General features: G+C 34.0%; 1 protein-coding gene across 7 annotated transcripts in view; it reads right to left on the bottom strand.

Moving 5' to 3' along the window:
• Positions 1 to 21,838, bottom strand: part of GRIK2 (glutamate ionotropic receptor kainate type subunit 2) — a 778,198-nt gene that overhangs the window by 410,206 nt on the left and 346,154 nt on the right. For all 7 annotated transcript variants that reach the window (XM_073893710.1, XM_073893711.1, XM_073893709.1 and 4 more), the window contains one exon: positions 17,509 to 17,766. In XM_073893710.1, coding sequence (XP_073749811.1) covers positions 17,509 to 17,766 — 258 coding nt within the window. The remainder of the gene's footprint in view (positions 1 to 17,508; positions 17,767 to 21,838) is intronic.

The following is a 21,838-nucleotide window of genomic DNA, read 5'->3' as shown; positions in this document are numbered from 1 at the left end:
TCACAGGTTGATAAACAACCCTTATAGCTTTAAACTCAAGCCTTAGTTTATCATGTGAATCTCCACATTGAGGACATTGAATAGTAATGGTACACAATATCCTGACTCATAACTTAAAAAAATAAAACACTAAAAAATCATTCTAAAGGAAATTTTCACATCTATCTACCAGGGAAATCGAGATAACTTGGTGAAACTATCTCTATACAGATATGAGGTTATAAGGCCTGAAATTTGTGGTTTCTGATGATCTAAACCAGAGTAGAGCTTTAAGAATCTGGATGAATAGTTTATGTATCTTTGGTCTAATTCAAATCTCAAATATGTTCTTCATTTTTGTACCTCCAGAACCTGGAACAGTGTCAGGCATTTAGTAGGTAACTAAAAAATGCTCATAATAGAGATACTGCTCCCCAATCCTAATTGTATTGAGCCTATGTATATTAATTTCTAAGCTACAGATAGACTTATAAGCCATACTTACCTAAAGCTATGGTGTATCTGTATTATAAATCTGCAATGTAGTTAACAAAAAACAATGCCTAGGAACATACCAGGAGAAGCCAGTGGGTCTTCATCAGGGGTGATGTTGCCTCCAGGGGACATTTGGCAATATCTAGAGATATTTTTGATTGTCAGAACGAGGAGTGGGGAATGCTACTGGCATTTAGTGAGTAGAGGCCAGGGATGCTGCTAAACATCCTACAATGTACAGGACAGCTCCCCATAGGAAAAAATTACCTGGTCCCAATGTCAGTAGTATCAAGGACGAAAAACTCTGAACTAAGCATTGGATATTTGAGACTGGCTCTTAGCACATCACTGTTATATACAATTCTGCTTTCTGCTTCCCATGCCAAATGCTTTATGTACTCATCCATAAGATGTATATTCCAGCCATTCAGGTAGATTTTCCATTACCTAACTTTACTTTGCCTTCCCTTTTATAATATGGCAGAAGCTTTTCATCTCTAGTAAAAAAAGCAAATGACTGAGTGAGTTGTATGAGGGGCATTATGCATCCTTTTTACAGTGACAGTCTGCTGGTTCAGATATAATCTTTATCTCTGGAAAAATGGAGACACTAAATGTCATTTACTCATCTCTGCCTATCTCCTATCTTTGTTTGTCTGGCTGCAGTTTTGTAATCTCATAAAACAAAACCATGGCTTAATGTGCACTTCTATAGTCCAGGAGAAAACTTTGGGTCTTCAAAAACATATATAGTACAAAAGTTGCAAAGATCATATCATACTATTACTTCTGTTTAATGCTTCCTGCAGACATTAGCACTTCTCCACCCAGAGTCAATTGTCAACATCAGAGCATAGTTATGGAGAGACACACACAGATAAACAAAGACTCTGGATCCTAGTTTGTCTTCAGATGCTAAGTCCCTCCTTACCTGTCAATACATATAGGAGTCTATGTATTTTTGTCATCACCTCTTACTTGAAGTTTGTTGGATTTTCTTTCCTTGTGTCTGTTGTGAGAATGTAGAGAGTTGTAATGAAGACCCTGAGTGCCAGATTCAACATTTGGGGTTGATTCTGATTCTGACACTTAGTAGTATTTTACCGTGGAACGTTTCTTTACAATTTAGATTCCACATCTGTTTATATGGGAACAATAACAGGGTTGTTGTGAAAATAGAAAAATGAGGAATATGCTAAGTACTTAGATTGTAACTGTCATGCAGCAAGTTCTCAATAGCAGTTAATGTCATGATGATCAATATTGATATTTATCCCTCATGCATTATTTATGTCTTTCCTTTCTCTCTTCTCTGTGTTATTAGTAATGGGATGATTTCCTCTCCAAATGTCTCTGTTCTCTCCTTCCCATATATTCCTGGTTGAAGATTACAAACTTTAAGATAATGCTGATAGAGACAGAAATGTAGTAGTTTTAATTACCTGGCAGGAAATTTAGCATATCCTGTTACCTAAGAATCTCAAAAGTCATCCTCAAATTTCTGTAGTGATATCGGTGATATTCTGTAGTGATATGTGGGAGCAGAATATTTACAGAAATGTTGTAACAGAAAGCAATTTGATATGTATTTTGTTTCCATTTTTTTCTGGTATAAAGTAAAGTGCACACATTTAAAGTGCAAAATTTGATGGGTTTTATATCATGAAATTATCACTACAATCAAGATAATAAATATTTCCATCACCTGCTAAGATTTCCTTATGTCTCTTTGTAATTATGTTTACTTTTTACTTTATCATAAGGCCAAGAGGTAAAAATTAATTAGATTTAGATCAACACAAGTAAATCTTGCACTTTCTCTACTAGATATACAAAATTATAATTTAATCATAATTATAATTAAATCACCATGAAAATAACAAAAACTGTTCCTTTGAAATCCAAGTGGGACATGTAATTGTATCAGAACATAGGTTCTTGGACCCATACCGTATAATATTTACTCATTTATTTACTCAACAAATATGCATGAAGCATCTACTATGAACCAGGTACTGTTCCAAAAGATGAGGACACAGTGCTAAAGAAGATGAATTCCCTGGAATGGCTTACTGGGGAGAAAAGCAAAAAACTCAAAGTCTTATGAGAAGAGTAGAAACTTCCAGATTACTTCTTTCTCTAATGTAATGAAAAAAGAAATGGCAGAAAGAGAAAATACTCCCCAAAGCACTAAATTGTGATAGGTTTTTTTCACACACACACAAAAAAAGAGTTCATAAATATCATTTGTATGTAATCAGGCTTCAATAACAAAGCCAGATTTTTATATTTGACCCTAGTGTTAGACACACAGAAGAGAGCAGAAGTGCTACTCATCTTCAAAGTAAGTGTTTAGCAACAAATTTTAAAATATTATCTTAACATCAAAATTCTTATAGGGACAATAGGACAATCAAAAACAAAGAAGTTCAGGATTTTTTAGATGATAGTGCAATAAAAATTCATCAACTTATAAAATCAGTTCTATAAAGAAAATTTGCAACAGTTAAACAAGTCCATATATTTTTTTTTTTAAAGAACAACATAATGTTTACTTGCTTAGGAGAGATGGGGAATTTTTATATTATGCTCTACTTTTGTTGAACCAAAGTGGTTTATATCTTAAAGGTATCAGATATTTAAAAATTTTAATAAGCAAACCTTAAAGACAAAACAGACCCTTAAGCATTTATTGTTTAGCTTACCATGTGATACTTATTTACATAATGTCTTACATCAATCTAAAACAACCCAGTTACGTATGGTGTTTTCCCATTTAAGGGAGAAATTGATGGCAGCCAGGTGACACATTTCGGGACAGAAATCTACAGTCTTTTCATTACAAGGTGGGTCATAATACAGCAGTTATTGACAGAAAAGCTAATCTCCTGAGAGAGATAGCTAGAGTGCATAACTTCAGCAGATGAACATCTGTCACAATTAAGTTAATAATTGACATGATGAATTAAACTTCTGTGTAAAATTAAATATAGTTTGAGAGAGGTAAATATCAAAATAGTTAATGGCCCTTACTTTTGGGGGGGTAAGATTATGGTTGATTTTAATGTTTTCCTTCTTCTCTTTGTTATCTTTTTAGAGCCACTATGTCTTACTTTCTCTACCCAGTCAAGATAGGCTAAATTATGTTGTGATAAAAACAGCCCCAAATCTCAGAGGCCTAACAACATATAAGTTCATTTCTTTTTCCTATAACTTGCTTAACATGGATTGGGAGGATAGCTCTGCACATTGCAGTTACTTCAGGACCTCTGGACACATGCTTATCACCATCATGGCCTGCAAAAGAAAATGTGACATTCATCAGTGGCTGCTAAAACATCCACTAAGAAGTGATTCAGTACTTTTTGCTCACACTTCCTCAGTGAAAGAAAATCACATAACTTTGCCTTGCTTCAAAGAGGTTGAGAAAATGCAAGCTTGTTCTGTGCCTAAAAGCAGACCCAGAAATATTTGGAAAATAGCACTAATGACTATAAAACTTAATAGCTGTATAATTTTCTAAGATGTGTTATATAATTTTTAGGAAATCTTATTTAAAATTAATTAAATCAATTTTAATCCAGTTTATTGATTCCTGGTAACCAACATTTGAAGCCCAAACAGAAATTATTCCTAATGTTCCCTGGGGGTGAACCTGCTCATGCCTCCAACTTGTCCAGTGACAGTCTGTCATCTCAAGTTCTAGGGTTAGCTCTTTCCACAGAGTTGCTTTGCCTAACCTCTCTTACTTCTTAAATGGCTTCTTGGTATGATTTTAGGACATGCCAGACTCTTCATGATCTCTTTTGAACTACTTGTTCTTACTATTGGGCGCCCCTAGCTGACATACCCTGTATTTCAGCCACAATGGACATGTCATAAGGCTTCCAATTCACCACACTGTTTCACAGATCTCTATCTTTGCATTTTCTCTCCTACCTACACTTAATATGCCTTGAGACACACTTTAAATGTCATTTATACTTACTTTCTCTACCCATGTGATTTCCTCACTCTCACCTCCTGTTTTGCCATAACACTTTTATGTTACTCTTTTAGTGCTTAGCATACTGTATCATAATTTGTTTGCAACACCACATTTTAAGTACTCTGAGAATAGGAAATGTTTGGTTCTTCCTTGAACAACAAAGTGCTTGATAATGAATTAGTTTATGGACTCGATATATTTCATCAATATGTAATAAGTTTTTGAAGAGGGAAATAATTTTCAAGATAATAATTATCTTTAACTATGTTTTCAAATTAAATATGATATTGCAGGAGTTAATAAGCGATGGCCTCCCTCCAGCTACCATTGAGAACTGATGAAATGAGGCCAAAATAATGAAGAATGGTAAAATCTAGCTGAAGTACCACATGCACTCTTTGGCATCTAAAATCCATAAAGGTTCTATGTTAGTTGACTGCCTGTCAACTAGGCTAAGAAATTTTAAAAATCAATGTTGTATTATTTATAAAGTATCCTTTAATATAACTCAGATTTGACTGGATTTAGAAAATCTGAGTACATGATCCGAAGCAATCTACAGATTTGAGGCGATCCTTATTAAAATCTGAATGGCATTTTTTGCAAAAATAGAAAAATCCATCCTAATACTCATTCAGAATTTCAAGAGATCATAAATTTAGGTGTGACTCTGTGAACTGCTTTGGTTGATGAAATGTGAGCAATAGTGTTGCTCATTTTTTAGGTGGAAAAATTTAATTGGCTGGCACTTAATTCTCCAGCTTACCCATTCTCTGCCATAGCAATTGTGCTATAAGTTCAATGCATCCTAAAATGCTGAGCCAAAATATCAAAGATAGTTGCCCTGGAGAATTATTTAGATTTACAGTAGACCTTACTTTTACGAGACATAAAGTCTTGTTCTATTAAATCTCTGTGATTTGGGGAATGATTTTTCCCATAGCATAACCTCATCTAGTAATTCTCAAACTTTGGTGTACTTTGAAATCATTGTGAAAATGTGTTAAAACCCTGCTTGCTGGCCTTACTCCCAGTTTCTGATTTAGCAGGTTGTGGGATGCAGCCTGAGAGTTTTCCCCTTTCTAATAATTTCCCAAGTGATCATGATGTTGCTAGTCTAGTGACCACACTTTGAGAATCACTGATCCATCAAATCTTAAATAATATGCAAATTATCACATTTTGAAAAATACTTGACGGTAAGTCAAACTTGTCAATATAATAGACAAAAGCATACATTTATAAATAAAAACAATTTTAAAAGTTTTAAGCAAACCTACAATGATTTTATAGTGATTTAACATTGATAAAATTATCAATTACTTATAAAAATATTTATTCAGTTGTCTGAACATTTTCACACTGAGTAATTTTAATTCTGCTGAATATTCTTGTCCTTAGAGTATTTTAAACAGTCTCAAATTAGATTTAATATGGAGGAAGAACATTTTACCATATATATAGTAAAAAATTGTCAAGTGTATATTAATAAGATTTAAAATCATCTAGCATTGATATAATGTTTTATAATATCTGTTTCAGCAAATTTATAGTTTTACTTTTTAATTTAACTTTAAAGAATTTTGCAAAAAGTATTAATTGCATGACTAATGATTCTGATTTGTCAATTAAGCATTTTAAAAAATTTCCTGTTCCATTTTTACAATGAACTTTTTATCCTTTTATCCAGTTGAAATAATTGGGTTGGCATTAAAGAAAGAAAATTAAGTCAGCCCTTGAAATCTTAACACTAACTTGTTAATTGCCCCCATTAATTACACAATGAGGAATGACAAGCAATAATTCCCTTTCCTAAAATATGACTGAAGGTCAGAGAGCTATCTTATTGGCATATTGAGAGACTAAACAAATGATGCAAAATTTTTCTTTTAAATACTATCAGATGTCATTGGAAGCTCAGCCAAAGAACTAAATTAATGTGGGTTTTTTGTTTTAAGATTGATTTATTTATTTTCAAAAGACATAGAGAGTGCAGCAGGGAGGGGCAGGGGGGTAGAGAGACTCAAGCAGACTCTGCGCTGAGTGTGGAGCTCTACACGGAGCTCAATCCCATGACCCTGAGATCATGACCTGAACCGAAACCAAGAGTCAGATACTCAACCGACTATGCCACCCAGGTGCCCCCTAAATTAATGTTTTAAACATAATCTTTAAACATCATTTTTATCTATTCTTAAAGGAAACAGTACTTATTATATATTAAGAAGTAACATGGCAATAACAAAAACACAAACAATTCAGTTAAAAAATGGGCAAAGGACATGAATGTTCAGTTTTCAAAGAAGACATAGAGATGGCAACAGGCACATGATAAAATGCTTAATATCACTAGTCATCAGGAAAATGCAAGTCAAAACCACAATTTTATCACATTACAGCTATGAGAAGGGCCATCACCAAAAAAGACAAGAGATAACGAATTTTGGCAAGAACATTTGGATTATTCATTTGCAATGTAGATAATTTTTCCCTAAATACATTTTACATACCTTGCATTTAAAACAAGATAAACGTTTAAACAATGTTGAGTAGAAAACAGAAAACTGTTTTAGAAGGCAGTTGTGTTAATCCATTCAGTATCTAAATTTTTAAAAAGTGTTTCTGATACAGGGTCAATTTATTTTTAATCAAGTATCCAATAAATGATCCATAACATCTTGCAGAAATGGATATGTGCTAGACTTATTTCTCTGCTTCTTTATCTCAAGTCTCACTGCAATTTAAAATGAATGCTGTCTTTTTTTAGGGGCCAGTGCTTTAGACCACAGTTATTATAAATAACTCATATTAAAATGAGCACCTATGTTGAAGTCTTTAGAGTGAGGTATTTTTAAAGAAATAACGTTGTTATTTTGCTATTAATTTCTAAGGCATCCTAGAATAGTCAATAATGGAAAATATACATATAAAACTACATATGCACATATACAAATATAAACACATATACACATATAAAATAAGTGCTAAATATCTCAAATATTTTCAGTTTCCCAAAAATCCTTCTCTAAACTAAAAACAAACAAACAAACAAACAAACAAACAGCAATGAAAATCTTCCTTGCCTTGAAATTCTTTATTTCTTTCTCCCTTGATGCTTTTTTTTCCTCCCTGCTTTTTGTCTGAAACACTCTTGGCTTCAGATATTCCCATGGCATATTTCCTCAGCTCATTAAAGTCTTAACTCAAGTGTCACCTTCTGAGTAAGGTCTCTTCTGACAACCCAACTTAATATTGTAATACTCCCTTGCACTCCCTATACATTTCCTTGCTTTATTTCTCTCCATAGCATTTACTACATTTGATTCAATACAATATACATATTTATTTTGTTATTGTTTATCACCCTTTACTAGAATACAAACTCTACAACTCAAAGAATTTTTATCTATTTTCTTCACTCTTGTATCTCCAGTACCTAGAATAATGATGACACATAGTAAATGTTTGATTATTATTTGTAAACTAAATAAAGGAATAAACAAAATAAAATAAGAAGAGATAAATAAATAGATGAATTAATTATAAAATACTTAACATTTTCATGCCCAGAAAAGCATCACTCCTGCTAAATGGGTAACATGAATATGCTGAAAATAAGATTTACCACAGAATTGATGATGAATTATTTTATCAACCAGAGTCTTGCCTCATACAAAGAACAGAATTATCAACTCACATGGGTAAGAGTGAGGGAAGTTTACTTCACATTTATACTTTGTAAGAATATTTTAAGGTGCACCCTGAAGGTGGTGAATTGATCACCAAATGGGAAGGGCATATCAGGCAGAGAGAACAGTTGTGCACAGCAAAACGACTTGAAACAGCAAAGCATGATTGGTAAGGGGGAATTAAATTACTCAAGGAAGGCTGTGGCATAAGTATTGAGAGAAGAAATACCAGGAAAGCAAAATCAAAGAGGCATGAGAATGACAGTGACAGAGGCTGCATGTGTCATGCAGAGAAATTAGAACTCATTCTTCCAAGAACCGAAGAGTCACCAAAAAGTGTTAAGTCTGGGAATGACATCACCAGATTGTCATTTCAAAAAAGACCATTTTGTCTGCATCAGATAAATGAACTTAAATAGGGTACCAGGTAGAACATGGTCAAGGCTGTATATAATAAGTGTGTTAACTAAGACAGGTGGTGGGAAAGGAGAATAGAGCTAAATTTGAGAATTGCAAGATAAAAATGAGAAGGATTAAGTAATCTATTGGAAATGAGGGATGAGAGGGGCGCCTGGGTGGCTCAGTCTGTTAAGTGTCTGTCTTCGGCTCAGGTCACGATCCCAGGGTCCTGGGATCGAGCCCTGCATCAAGGCTCCCTGCTCAGCAGAGAGCCTGTTTCTCCCTCTCCTTCTGCTGTCACTCTGCCTAGTTTTGTTCTCTCTCTATCTCTCTGTCAAATAAATAAATAAAATCTTAAAAAAAAAAAAAAAGGAAACGAGGGATGAGAGAAAGGCAAGAATCTAGCATGATCACTATGGATGTGGTTGAGAAACCCAAGAAATAGGGAAAACCAGGAGAAAAAGCAAGTTTTGGAGTAAAGACAATGAGTTTGGTTTTTGTCATGTTGGGCTAGATGTGCCTCTGAGACATCCAAATAAAGATGATCAATGGTGGCTAGATCTATGAGTATGGAACATGGTAGAAACAACTGAAGGTGTAGATCAATTAGCTATAGAATAGAGGCAGAGGAAGGTATGGGTCAGAGGAAAAGCTTTAGGGAGAATGAAGTAAATAGGCAGAGAACAAGACTGAAAAAACCTTGAAATATCAGTTTTTTAAGGAGCAGGAAAAGAAAAGGTGTTTATGCATATAAGAATGGAATAAATGGCTAAAAGGAAGGAGGGAACAAGGAGAGAATGATAGCACAGAAACCAAAGTATGAGAGTTATTTTTTCCCCTGAAGATGGAGTAGTCAAAATTGTCAAGTGCATCAGAGAGATAACACAAGCACTCTCCTTCTCCCTATGCTGCACAGAGAAGGAAACAAACAACAGGAAAGGGCTAGGGGAAAAGTAACTACCAAGAGGCTCATGCCAGATTTATCACATTCCAGATTTAAATTTAGGAAAATTGGCAGTGTCTATCACCAGGGAATTATTCTCACTTTATTATTATTATTTTCTTCTCTTCCAATGAAAGCAAATTCTGCTGATCACTGGGTCTGGTATAAGACCTGTCCCTTCTATTTTGTTAGACCCGCATATATGTATGAATACGAATTGTGCAATTGTTATGGATGAGAAATTTTATTTTCATGTTTTAGGGGTCGCATAGATTTTAAAACCTAAGCAAAATTAATTCTTTGAAAATGTTTAAAAATATTCACTGTCATATAATCAGTGCCCAAGTAATAATATTCCAAATAATTTTTATGCTTGCTTAAATAGGAATAAAGAAACTATGTTCAAGCAAAACCAACTTTGTGGAAACCCTAATATACCAAGCTATGTAATCAACTATGTCCAAATAATTAGGCTTAACTCATAATTGCTAATTGTATGTGCACTTGGAATTAAAGAACTTAAAGTTTTGTACTTAGATTGTACAACATATACTCATCTTAGATCCAAATTACCTCACTTCCTGAAATAAAATTGAAAATTATTCGGTTATAAATTTTATAATACACAAATTGTCATAGTATTGAAAATTAGTGTCTTCCAGGAAAATATATTTTCATATTAACTTATTCTCTTGAATTATTTTATTTTATTTTACCCTATTTAAACACAGGTCCAAGATAAAAAAAATTACTATTACTTGATTTTACATTTTATTAAACTAACTCCAAAAGCACACACAGATGTATCTGGAACATAGTCTATACATATACTTCATCCAAGTTAATAAATTTAGTGAAGGAAACATTTCTGCTTTTCTTTAGGATAAGGACATTTTTTTCTATATTCATATCACAGAAATTACTCAAAGATCAGCCTGTTAAATATTACAATCCCTTAAAAAATGACTGATTTCGGGGCATCTGGGTGGTTCAATCAGTTAAGCATCTGCCTTCGGCTTGGGTCATGATCCCAGGGTCCTGGGATCGAGCCCCGCGTTGGGCTCCCTGCTCAGCAGGGAACCTGCTTCTCTCTCTCCCTCTTCCCCTCTCCCCTGCTCGTGCGCTCTCTCTCTATCAAATAAATAAAAAACTTAAAAAAAAAATAAGACCTTTAAAAAAATGACTGATTTCCTTCATTAATTAATTTATAGGCTCTCCCTTAAATTCTCCCCATGTCTATATTGATCTCCATGACTGCCTACTCACTAACATAACTGAATTTTCGTGTACCATGACCTTGTTTTTTGGCAATTTTTTTTTATTTCCTCACACCACAAAGAATTACAAATGACGGGCAGAACAAAATGGCAATGAAAGTATCATATGTCCATTTTTTAAAAGATCTATTTATTTATTTATTTATTTATTTATTTATTTATTTATTTATTTATTTATTTATTTTAGAGAGGGCCGGGGAGGGGCAGAGACAGAGACAGAGAGAGAGAATCTCAAGCAGTCTCCCTGCTGAGCACGGAGTCCGATGCGGGGCTTGATCTCAAGACCCCCAGGTCATGACCTGAACTGAAATCAAGAGTTGGATGCTTAACCAATTGAGCCACCAAGGCACTCTCATATGCACATTTGAAAATTCCTGTTTCCCAAGATGCATTTATGATACCTCCAACACCAAATGTACTCTATACTCTCTGAAATCTCTTTTTCTTGTTTTCGCCTTTTAGGTAAATATGCCAATGATTAATAGCCCAGACCAGAAACATATAGGTCATTCTTATTTCTCTGTCTCCATCACACCCTCCTCTTATTTACTTACTAAATCCTACAATCTGTATCTCCTATAACTTCCTAAAATTCTCTACCTCAATAGCATTCCAACAAAAATTCCTTAAGTAAGATTGTTATCTTTTTTCAACTTGATTAATTTAGAAAGTCTCTTGCTTCTGGTCTTGCCTTATTCCCCACCATATCCTAATAGCCCTGATATGTTCTCCACACTATAGCCAGAGAGCCTTTACCAAAAATAGTTCTGACTGTGTCATTCCTTTGCTTAAAATAATGACAATAAAATGAACCAAACCAAACCAACATTATATAACAGTATTTAATTAAACAGAGTGTGTTCTGAAGTTGACTGCCTAGGGTCAAAACCCAGATCTACCATTTACTTGCTGTGTAAACTTGGGCAAATTATCTCAACTCTCTGCATCTAAATTTTCTCATATTAAAAAAAAGTGGGATTAATAATTCCTTTTTCCTAGAGTATAGTAAGGAATAAATAGCACATAGCCATGACATTTGCATTATTGTGAGTTTTAAGCTATTATTATGTGGGCTCTAGGCAGCACGACATTAGTCCTCTAAAGTATGCATTATCCTCACTTTACAAATGCATCAACTCACACTTTTAAAATCAAGTAACTTGCTGAAAAGTATACAACAGAGCCAGGATTTCAGTGCAGAATGTTTTGACATCAAAGACCATAGTAACCATGATAGACCAGGCTACTAGATTTCCCTCTCTCTGTGTTCTTTTTTGAGTTCATAGGAAGGAAACTGAATAGGTATATGCCCATTTCTAAGACACACTCAATGGTGGTTTGGGAAGGAGGGTCATATCGTGCAAACATGACAGATATTGCTACAGCCATGCAGATATCAGGGCAGAGGGGCAAGAAACGTCAGAGTGGTTAGTAAGAAAGCTCTTTGTGATTTCTCCTATGCGGGCCTTTTATAAATTCTCCCTCATTTTCGCTCATCATCCTTGTTTCTGAGGCTTACTCATAATTAAGTTTCATGTCCCTGAACACTAGCTCCCTCAAGCACCATCACATGTATAAATTTTGCTCCCTTTGGCCTCTTCTGTATCTGAACCATTTATACTTGTCCTTCATGAAAACTTCATGGTAATGTCACCTTCTCCAACATTCTCCTCTACCTTTACCAGGAAGCTTTAATACCTTCCTCTCCTGAGCTACCACAATATTGTTTTCTTGTCTCTAACTGCACTTGTTACACTGTAACAATGCCCTGATCACATGTCCTCTCTCTCCCTCACTCACTTTGAGCCCATGGACACAGTTTTTTCTATAATACTGACCCTATCCCTAACATACCACCTGGTATACAGAAGATGCTTGATAATGACTGTTTAAATAAGTAAATGAATAAATATATATATATTTAATTATATTTGAAATAGGATATAAGCATAATTCATGCTAGCTGTCTTATAAAACTTTTTAAATGATAGAAGTCATGTTTATATATTATTTCTGAAAATTGATGAATCTATTTATTCAATACAAGTACCAAAAAGCAACCTAACCTAAACTGACCTTGGGCAGACTACTTAATCCATTTGAGTTTCATTTTCTAAACAATGGATATAATAATACCTCTTTAAGCATTCAATCCTTAAATATTTATTGAGGTACATTCATGAGCCAGGTAATACCTAGGTGCTGATAACAAAATAATTCATAGCTTTAGGGCTCATTCTGCTCAGATGTGTATTTGATCCAGTGTAAAATATAGCCAAGAAAAGTCATTCATAATGTGATGAATGTTCTCATGGGTGAGGGTCAGGAGTAGTACCAGGTGCTGGGATGTGTTGGAGGAAACCTACTCCAGCCTTGGGACCCAGGGTTGAGGTAGACTTTCTTTGTGACATCTAAGGCAGATGGTATGCATGAGCATGTATGTGTAAATGTGCATGAGCACATGTGTGTGCATTTAGTGGACAGGAGGAGTGGGGGCCAGAATGAGAACTTTCTAGGTGAACAGAATAGGGTATTGGGCAACATGAAAGAAGTTTAATGGCTCATCTGAAAAGACATAAGCGAGGAATTCAGACTCAAATGTCACTGGAGAGCTACAGGAACTAAGTTATGTCAGGTCTTAGAAGGCTCTTTAAAAAGTTTTGACTTTATTCTTACGGCAAGGAGAAGCTATTAATAAGGAGAATCGATCACAATTGCATTTTTTTAAAAAAATTCTCTAACTGCAGTGTGGAAACTGGATTAGTGGATGCAGACTTGAAGTAGGGGGGCCAGTTAGAAGGCTGTTAGTAATAATCCAGGTGAGAGATGATGGTGATCTTGACCTAAGAAGTGCTAAAGAGGATAAAAAAAATAAATTTGAGAGATCATAGAGGTGTAGCAATGACAACTGTTAAAGCCTGATTGATTGAGGGGCTTGAAAAAGGGAAGAAATGAAGGAAGATGTTCAGGTTTCTGTCTCAGGCTGTTGGTGGACAGAAGAGCCAGTCACTGAAGGAAGCAGGAATGGTGTGATGATAACTTATTTCCTTTGGGACTCATAGAACTGTTTTGATGATTAAGTGAAATAGTTTATATAATAGCAACTATCACAATGCCTAGGGCCTTATAGCTCTTTTCTGTAGTTATTTTCATTCTCTTCTCCTCATTTCCAAAGTTGCACCAGTCTTTTAGTAGCAAAATTGGGAATAGAATTCCAGGCTTCTGTTTACCAGTCCAGAGTTCTTTGTTAATGGACTGCTGGTCTATAAACAAAGATGAAACACAGGGATTTTAAAGCAAATATTCAGAACTTATCCTGGAATTGCTTACTAGCTGACAGCTATCCAACTTATTTTTAGTTTATATTTAAAGTGAATCATATGTTCCAAAATGACTGACAGAAACACAGCTTTGTTTCTGAAGCCAATTCTTCTCCATCATTTTTGGACATCATTCAGAGCTATAACAGACTTTCAGGGTGTTTAAAAGCATTCATCCACGACAACAACAAATGCTAATTATCATAAAAAATAAACAGCTCCTGTTAACATCATTCTAAGAATTTCTCCTACTCTAGCACTATATTTCATCTATCATCCCATCTGTTTTGGGGGTGGGAACAAAGACTGGATGAAAGTATAATTATCATGTATCAAACTGGACAACACAACAAAATAGAAATGAATATAAATGGGAGGAATAGCATACATAATAAATAAATCTGGAAAAGGAAAAAAGAAATGTAAATAAAATGGCACGGTGTATCCTGCAGTAAACAGCAGATATATAAGTCCATTATGGAGTCAATAATGTTTATCTTGCTAAGTATGAGGTGGATTTTTCCCCATTTCAATTCATAGTCCTTGCTATACCAGATTTCCTCCCACATGATCAAATAGACATCTTCTTCACTTGGGAAGTTTACAAATCCTCTCTGTTGAATTCTATTATTAAAATTCCACCTTGAGACTTTTAAACATACCTGAAAAGAAAAAAAAAAGTCTACTTCCAAATATTTATGAATACATTTGAAAAGGGAATCTTAGGTTCAGTTCTATCTTATAAAAATATCCAGAATAGCCACATTCTCAAAACTTTGTTAAATTAAAAGGGACTAGGGTGCCTGGGTGCCGGTTAAGCATCTGCCTTTGGCTCAGGTCATGATCCTAAGGTCCTGGGATCAAGTCCTGCATCTGGCTTCCTGCTCAGTGGGGAGTCTGCTTCTCCCTCTTCCTCTGTCTCTCCCCCAGCTTGTGCTCTCTCTTGCTCAGTCTCTCTCTCAAATACATAAATAAAATCTTACAAAAAATAAAAATAAATAAATTAAAAGGGATTACAAGTGGCCAGTTGCAGATGCAATTAGCTCATTACAAATCTAATAAAAACATGAACAATCAGATATCCCTAAATAGGAATTAGAAGCTCAGCCAGGGCCAGGACTTTGTTTTATTGGCATAAACACACCTGCACTGGTCCCTGGCATGTAGTAGATGCCTTATCAATATATTTTAAATTACATATTGCATGAAATAGAGCAATTATAAGCTTTTATTCTCGTCGCAGTACTTTTAAGCTACACCTACTCTATGAATAATTTTGTAGTGACTCAGTATTAATATTTAAATAATCAGGTTTCAGAATCTCCCAAGTATCTATGTCACTTTCAAAGAGAGGAGTGTGGCAAAGTTTCTCTTAAATAGTAACAAACTATTTTAATAAATTTAATCTGAGGTCAAGTTTCCATTAAAAGTGTATATACTGAATTACCTAATTACATTTATTTCTCTATTTAAATTTGCTTCAATGATTTAAATGTTTAGAATATTATTTAGAGCAAAAGATCAATTACATATGAAGCTGTACTTTTCCAAACTGTGATTTTATCTTGGTCACAAATCCCACTATTTTTAGAAAATCACTCAAGAATTACATACATGAAATAAAAATGTCACAATATATATACACACAAATAGAATAGTGAAGAAGGTGTTATATCCATAAACATTTTGAACCCTTGCCAATATCCTTTCTACCATGAGGAGTTTTAAGATAATAAGAAATAAATATAAATATCACATGTACAACATACACCTATAGGCATTCATATGTGTGTATATACTATGTGTGTATGCATGTATATATGAAGATATGTGATATTTGGACAACATTCAACTGAATTAAATCAGAGGGAATAGAGAAGTAAATAACCCATGAATTCACAATGTGTGTGTGTGTTCATATTTACACAGTTCTATATATGACCATTTATAAAGAGTTATGGACCAATTTGTAACTGAGGATTTCCTGGACCATCACATTATAACACCCTCGAAAAGCCATTACCATTTATAACTTGACATAGAGAACTTTATCAATGACAGAAAAGTAATGATTTGGGAGTAAAACACCATACAACAAACTTAGTAAGTCTTATTTGAATTAAAAGACATATCAAAGGTACTTACTAAGTTATTTTTAAGGGCTTTTATTTATATTTCTAAGTTAAAATTATTTATGAACATTTCATTTTTTTTAAATCAGAAAACTGAAATTACTCTATTAATGTGTATTGAGACTCACTCTTTCTTAGCCTAATGAAAATCTTTTTCAAATTATAACCATTGCTTTCTCAACCCTATAACTCCCTGTTCCTTTGTCCTCCTGGGAGAATTCCTATCTGTCTCTTTGGTCAATTTTATGGGTAAAAGGACTGATTCCTGCACATAGTTCTAAATCTTGCATGCATGAACAAAGTGTGCTACCAGATTACTTTGGGAGAATTTAAATTCAAATGAATTTCAATTTTTGTCTAAACATGAAGGTATAGTGAAATGTCTTAGAATAAAATATTATTTTCACATTCTCTTTTAAAGAGCACTATTTGGCCACTGATAAAACATCTTAATGCAAAATTCCTATCACTATATAATAACCAAAATAGTATGAACTTCTTCTACCAATATAACTGCCAAGGAAAATAAATACTTTATTTTTAATGTTTACTTTCATATATTTATCTATGAGATTGTTTTTAATTCAAAATAACCATTCATATATAAAAATAACATACATTAAAACAAGAAAGCACAACCTCTAGCCAGCAAAAATTCATTAAAATATTCATCAAAGACACTATAATAAATGTCACTCAGAAAACTCTATTTTCCAAGTCCCTAAACTGTGTCTATACATAAATAGTTCTAAAAGCTTTGAGTATTTCAATAGGTATTACATTTTTTCAAATTTGAGGGAAAAAAATTTAAACTTTAACATGCTATACAGATATAAAAATTATTATTTTTCATACACATTTTTTTGCACATAAATAGCCAGAGAAAATGTTAAGGCAAAATCCTGAATTTCTTGATAAGTTTCACTAACGGATAATCATAAGACTTTACTTTGGGAAACTATGCTGAACCTAACAGAAGAATCCTTTGAATAAATATTAAAATATTATATTTCATGCTATCTTTATCCTTCATCCAATATTATAGTTCATGCTAATTGATCCTTCACAGGAAAGAAAAGTGCTTATCTCACAAATACAGAAAGAAAGTATGTGATTTAGCTGTTCTTTGGATGTGTGAAATTAATGTTGATGTTTGATTCCAAATGTCTTTCCATCCCTTACCTTAATTTAAGAAACCAAACGAGAACATAGTAAGAATCTTGAATAAGTTTCAGAACATCACACATCTTTAAAGCATAGCCCTGAAGGCTACTGATTTTTCTTACCAGTGCTGTCATCATACACAACTGTGACGGTTTTCCACTTGAAGAACTGCACCAAATCCAAAATGGCACGGCTGAGTGAAGAGAAGTCTGGGTAAAGACTGACATAGAAGGAATCTTTGTTGTCTGACACCTGGTGCTTCCAGCGGGTCTGTATGTGGGGAACCCCCAGAGCATTGCAGATGGACTGCACAGCATTTGCTGAAGAGCTGTGTGAAGGCCCAAAGATGGCAGCTACCCCAAGAGACAGCTGATCGCAGGCTGAAGAGGAGATAGAAGTCTGTCAGTAATGAGGAAAGATGCCAGCTTGCCAACACTATCACATTATTATTGTAAGCCTGAAGGTTTATCCTGAAGAAAGATTTTGTTTTCCTTACAAATAACATCTACATTTAATTTTCTTTCTTTTTTTTTAAGATTTTATTTTATTTATTTGACAGAGAGATAGAGAGAGAGCACAAGTAAGCAGAGAGGCAGGGAGCCCGACACGGGGCTCGATCCCAGGACCCCAGGATCATGACCTGAGCCGAAGGCAGTCGCTTAACCGACTGAGCCACCCAGGTGCCCCCTACATTTAATTTTCATATTTTGTCGAACTCCAAACATTTTCAGTTCATTAGAAGGGAAATTCTTCCAGACATCTGCAACGCAATGTTCAAATAATTCTACAAATAACATCAAAAGAGGGAAAGAGGAAGAATATTCTAGAATTTAAGAAGGAAGTGGAGTGTTCGTCTTGCAAAAATAGATTATAATAGGGAGTTGGAAGAATAGTGTTCCTTCCCAAATTCACTGACCATCCTCTACAATTTCAGATTCTTAATCAGAAGCCATTTGGTTCCTCCTCACCATCTAAGAAGCCAGGGCCACACATTGCTAAGCTAAGTATTTACACATATCTGATGATATAGGTCAAGCTATGCATACAAATACCCATTCAAAACCTGATATGGCTCATCAAGGGTGATTTCATATGGATTAATCTCATTGTGAAGAAAGAATAAAATCACTAGATAAGTATTTAAACATCTTTATTTACTTGGCTTTTGTATACTATAGGTCTTTTATTTTGTTCTAAATTATTTTTTGAAGTTTATATTCATTCACTCATAAGAAATTTTATTCACATCAGTAATAATTACAGTAACTAAGAGAGGCATAAACAAAGTAGAAGCTATTCAGATAAGGATAAATTATGATAGGACTTCAATTTCTATAAGGTCCTCCAAAGCAACTAGGGAGTTTGGGCCTAGAAAGTAAATAATTATTGGAAATATGAAAATCACCTTTATTATTTAAAGATCTGGCCTATTAGAGAGGCTTAAGTTTGTTTCATTCGGCCAGAAAAGGAAGAATTAGGGCAAATGGCTAGAAGCTTCTCATAAATGTTGATACGATTTAAATTTAAAAAAAAAAAAAAAAGGAAGTAGAAAATACCCAAGAAAGGACGTCTGTTCCAAGAAGCCGTGGTTTACCCATCCCTGCAAATGCTTAAACAGGAATAAGGAGAGTTATTATTGGGATTTTAGCATCAGTTAGGTGTTTAGACTGAAATCTCTCCCAAATACTTTATAATTCTACTGTGTGAAATTTTCTGATATTTTCCTTCAGAGATTTTGCTGCATAAAACACAATGTGATGGAAGGATTCTGAAGCATAGACATACTTAATAAGTAAATAAATGATAGTTGAAAAAAACTCACTTGTTTAAATTTTCTTCAAAAATTCCAGTATGATCTAGTAAATTTTTTGAATATATAGATTCTTACTTTTCAAATAGTGATTGGATTTCTGAATCAGTAGGCAGGTTGGAGTTTGAAATTTTTCACTAACATGGATTTTAATTCGTATACATTAAGAATAAAAGATCTTCCTTTACCAGGTTTTTGACAAGTCACAGATCAAAAAAAGGTAAAAACATTATAGTAGTTTATATAGAATGTTCTGAAATGTGTTTCAAATAAGGAACAGTTTTCAGTTATCAGAGGAATCATTTAAAAGCGATATGATTCAAATAAAAATTCAAGCTCTAATATATCAAAGTATCTACTGAGCTAAACATTATTACTTACTAAAAATATAAGACCATAGATCAGAAAAAAATGTTAAAATTTAAACATCTGATTTCTTACTATTTTCTCTCCTTGGGAAAAAAAATTAAAAAATTTAATGTCCAAAGTAATTAAATTACTTTATAATTAATCATTAATATCTATATCTATATCTATATATGTATTGAGTTATCCCAGGTTCAAAAGTTTTATCAGATCTTTCTCTTATATTATCTTTTTACATACTGCTGAGAAAGGGACAGGCAAGGCTAGGTAGGGAGAGATAGGTAGGGGCCATGGGATCAGGCTCACAAAATTCAAAATGTGGGAGATGAAAGGAAACCAGAGAAAGGGAACAAACTAGACCATCCTGTCCTAGGGGCTGGAGGGGAGGTCTTGTTGTAACAGCCACTTGAGAGCAACCTAGAATTACCAGACCCTAAAAAGGAAGTAAGCCCTTGAAGGTGTCATCACTAGTCCTTACTCAATGGTGCTATCAATAGACATGTTAAAAAGATCTAAGTTCCTTGGTTAGCTTTCTATAAAAGATCATCCCTAAAAGCCCTCAGTGGCAACCCTACTGGGACCCCTCTCACTTCTGAGATCTTTTTCTGTATCCTTGCTTAATAAATATCTATCGCTTTACTCACTCTCCTTTGTCCGCGAGATTCATTCTTCGACTCCATGAGACAAGAACCTGACTCTCCCGCATCACTGCTATGGCCTCCAACCAGTAACAGCCCAGAAAGCAAGAGCTTCACAAGGTAAGAACCAAACCATGACTTTTACCCTTTCAGTATCTCACAGAGAAAGTTACTTACTAGGCTTATGTGAGCTTTCCCTAGCTTCAGGCAAAAGTCAATTAATGAATTTGATTCTCAATGGATTTTAGTGGGTGACAAAATTTGTAAACCCCTTTTAATATTTTGGAACCCAAATGAGTTTAACACCTTATAATTCCCAAGATAGTAACCTGTTTGTTGTTAGAACATGCTAGTCTGGGAGCACTTGGGTGGCTCGGTCTGTCAAGTGTCTGTCTTGGCTCAGGTCATGATCTCAGGGTCCTGGGATCGAGTCCTGAGTCAGGCTTTCTGCTCAGCAGGGAGTCTGTTTCTCCCTCTCCCTCTGCCCCTCTCCCCACCCCGCTAGTGCTCCTGCGTGCTCTCTCTCAAATAAATAAATAAATAAATAAATAAATAAATAAATAAATAAATAAAATTTTTTAAAAAATTTTAAAAAGAACACACTAGTCTGTTTTTGTTTTTTTTTTTACATTGCTCCTTTGAAGTCGTCATTAAGAAATCTATTAACATTTTTTTATACTTCATTCATATTCCACATTCTTTGGTCTAAATGATTTCATTTGAGACAGAGCTTCTTCTTCCTAATGGAAATAATCATGAACTATGTCAATAATCAAATGCACTTGTCTTGCAGTTAATGACTTATTTTGCAATTATGATGACAAATGTAGTATTTCACAATAACCTTTACCCTTTTTTTCCAGGCTTTAAAACCTTTCATCATCCTGACATGGTTCTGAAATGTGGAAACTTATTCGTATTCATAAAGATATGAATTCAAAGGGCAGGCAGAATATAGGCTTTGATAAACACTAGTTAGCTGGGGGATAAAAAGGGTACTTTCAGCCAACGGAATATTGTACCTTATCAGTTGCCATTAATATTAATGAAATTAGAAGAAATCTAGACCAAGGTAGAATTATAAATAATTATGTACATTTCTATCAAGTAAGGTAGCTAATAAAACAATATTAGCACTACAGAAAAGTAAATGTTGTTTTAAAAATATGAATTTAGAACAAATGCTTTGTAAGCCCATTCCTTTGAGAAAAATCTGTATTACGAAATTTAATTCCTGTTAGATGAATGCTAACTATGCAAAAGGAAAGATCACCCACTTAGACAAGGAGGACTATGGAAACATCTCTCAAAACACATTTACTACCAAGATTGTTGTTTGGTTAAAAGAATGCCTTGATAATAGTTCTCTATTACCTTCCTTACTTTATAAATGTTAAGGTCATATTCCACAAAGTTATCTTTCTATTCTTATCATGAAAAACACAGTTTCACCACATAATAAAAGAAATAACAAAATCTATAAAGTATTCTACTTATATCTTCCTATAATTCAATTTTCATATCATTAGCCATTTATTTTCAGTTACAAGAAGAAACATCAACTAGCTTAAAAATGAGCATGGAGTACACATAAATGAAAGGTTGTTGAAAATTTTCCAATAAAGTCTAAAGATTAGT

Source organism: Callorhinus ursinus, unplaced genomic scaffold (assembly GCF_003265705.2).
Source record: "Callorhinus ursinus isolate GAN/ISIS: 27379988/994484 unplaced genomic scaffold, GSC_fseal_2.0 scaffold6, whole genome shotgun sequence".
Lineage (NCBI taxonomy): Eukaryota > Metazoa > Chordata > Mammalia > Carnivora > Otariidae > Callorhinus > Callorhinus ursinus.
The sequence above is the reverse complement of the archived record's forward strand: the minus strand, read 5'-3'. Positions and strand labels throughout refer to the sequence as shown.